General features: G+C 47.7%; 1 protein-coding gene across 1 annotated transcript in view; it reads right to left on the bottom strand.

Annotated features, from left to right (window-relative positions):
• The window catches only part of IL20 (interleukin 20), a 19,573-nt gene extending 18,391 nt beyond the window's left edge, over nt 1-1,182 (bottom strand). Inside the window, exons 1-3 of the mRNA XM_012638791.1 lie at nt 986-1,182; nt 640-705; nt 367-523 (exon numbers count right to left, since the gene is read on the bottom strand). Of these exons, the coding sequence (XP_012494245.1) occupies nt 367-523; nt 640-705; nt 986-1,144 (382 nt within the window). The 5' untranslated portion in view covers nt 1,145-1,182. The remainder of the gene's footprint in view (nt 1-366; nt 524-639; nt 706-985) is intronic.
• Nucleotides 1,183-2,263: the final 1,081 nt, after the last annotated feature.

Here is a 2,263-nt window from a genome sequence, read left to right as displayed (position 1 = left end):
ATCATATTCTGAGAGCAAACCCAATGGCCTGTTGATTGGCTGCCTAGACACAGGATGCTGTAGTACCCGTAAGATACTTCATCTACAGAAAAAGCGTAATTTCAAGGATAATAGAGAATTGTCATTATATCAAATAGCTATCATTTTGTAGTTCTTTAGACATCACAAAGCACTTTTTTCATAGAGCATATACTGAAAAATCAATAAAACTGAGTTCTTATTACCTAGTGACATGGCCTGACACAGATTATTAGAAATTTTGGACTCAGTTTCTCCAGCCATTAAATGGGGGTAAGAAAGAGAGCTTGGCTGTTAGATCACTGAAGCTATGGACTCAGGTGAATCATGTTACCCAAGACCCCTCACTCACACAGAGACGGAGGTCCTTCTTGATGGCAAGGAAGGAATTGGCGAGACTGCTGATCTTCCGGAGGGTATGATGGTCAGGGGTCTGGTAGTTTTTAAATACCCTGTCCAGATAGAGCCTCAGTAAATGACGGAGGAGGCAGCACCGATCTGCAGGCTGCAAAGGAGACAAGTGTGTTGGTGAGGGGAGGTGAGGACAGAGACAAGACCAGGGTAATGGAGGAGCTCCCACGCCGTACTTCCTCCTGGAGCTTGTCTGAGCCAAGCACATACCTTTGTGTCTTGCAAAGACCCCATCCTCCTCAAGATCCTGATGTCAATGTTTCCATCTCTGGCTTGCTAAACAGAAGCAGACAAAGCGAGAAAGGATGGGTCAGTGACTGCTGCCAGGGTCTTAGATAGCAAGATCTCGTCTCCCCTCCCTGCCAAGGCACAGTGGGAGGCAACCTTTCCCAAAACATTTTTATATTAGGAACTACAGATATTTCTTGGAAATGCACCCTCCTGGTAAGGAGTCCTCCACCTGCCTTTTTTCACGATCACACTCCCAGGGAAGAGAGAGCCAGACAAGGAGGGAGGAGGAGAGGCACCCGGGAGAGGCGAATGTCCCCGTACATACCACACTGTCCCGTATCTCGGAAAATCCACTTTGTATTTCCTGAAGGTTTGAGGTGATCACACAGCTTCCCAAATGAAGTGTCTTCAGCCCAGTAGAAGGAGTGCAGAGGAGGTAAAACATGGCAGAGAGAAGGGTGAATGCGAGACCCGAGCCTTTCATCTTATGCCTGGAATCTGGAGACCGTGGGAGCTGGGAATTCAAAGGAAAGAGCATGACTTACTGACGTCACCATCTGATTCGTAAGAAGCCAATCCAGCCGCCAGGGATGTGCCTCGTCCAGGTGCCCACTGAGGGGAAACGGAACAGCCTTATCTGCCTCCAAACAGCGTGGCCCATTCGTACCACTTACTAAGAAAAACTGCTGAGCCTCCCGTGAAGAGAAGCCTTCAGGTGCCGTTCGGGGTCTGAGTGTGAGTTGGTGCTACGGATCTTGGTTCTTTCATTCTGTCCCCATCCCAGCTCCACTTTTTTCTCAACTACCCAGCGGATAAGGCCCAGGACAGCGGGCACTTGCAGTGAGGAGAGGATGGCATTTCGGGGAAAATGTCAATACTTGTTTTAGGGAATTGACGCACAGAGCTTTCCCTTCCAGATGCGTAAGCAGCTCACCCTTCTGGTTCCACGAGACCTGTGGGGAACTGGGGAAAACAGAATCTCACAAAAGTTATGTCTGTGCCATCAAAAACACCTGGGGAAAATTGTCTGGGTTTTATGGCCACCTACAGAGCAGAGGAGTTCAGCTCTGTCTGGCATTTGTCTGAGATCAGATAGGTTATTTGAGGATAATATTAATAGATTCATTTCATCCCTGAAGGCAAAGAAAGAGTCGATGATTTCATAACAACCCTACTGCCAGGGATAGGCACGACCTGATGGGCAATCAGCCAGATGCTACCTAACACGGCTCCCTCCTGAGGCATCTGGACCTGCACAGCGCCCTCTGCAGGAAGACTGCAGTCAGGCACTCCTGGGGTGAATTCAGGAGCATGCTCTTTCCCGCTCTGCAACTCAAAAGATGAAGTGATCCCAAAAGACAGAGAAGAAAGGCAGCGAAGGAATTCAATTCTTCTTGGGTGAGGCTGCTCAGTAAGCAAGCAGTTTATGGTGTCTGCTTAGTTTTAAGATAAAATGACAATGGGCTGGGGTTAGGGTGAGATAGATTAAGGTGCTCACCTTGGGCACATAATTTAAGGGGGGCACCAAAATGCTCAGTCATCAAGATAAAGGCTATTTTAATGCAAGATCAAAATGAATGAATTTTCAAGAAACTCTCTCAAA

This window comes from Propithecus coquereli, unplaced genomic scaffold (assembly GCF_000956105.1).
Source record: "Propithecus coquereli isolate 6110/MARCELLA unplaced genomic scaffold, Pcoq_1.0 Scaffold135, whole genome shotgun sequence".
Lineage (NCBI taxonomy): Eukaryota > Metazoa > Chordata > Mammalia > Primates > Indriidae > Propithecus > Propithecus coquereli.
The sequence above is the reverse complement of the archived record's forward strand: the minus strand, read 5'-3'. Positions and strand labels throughout refer to the sequence as shown.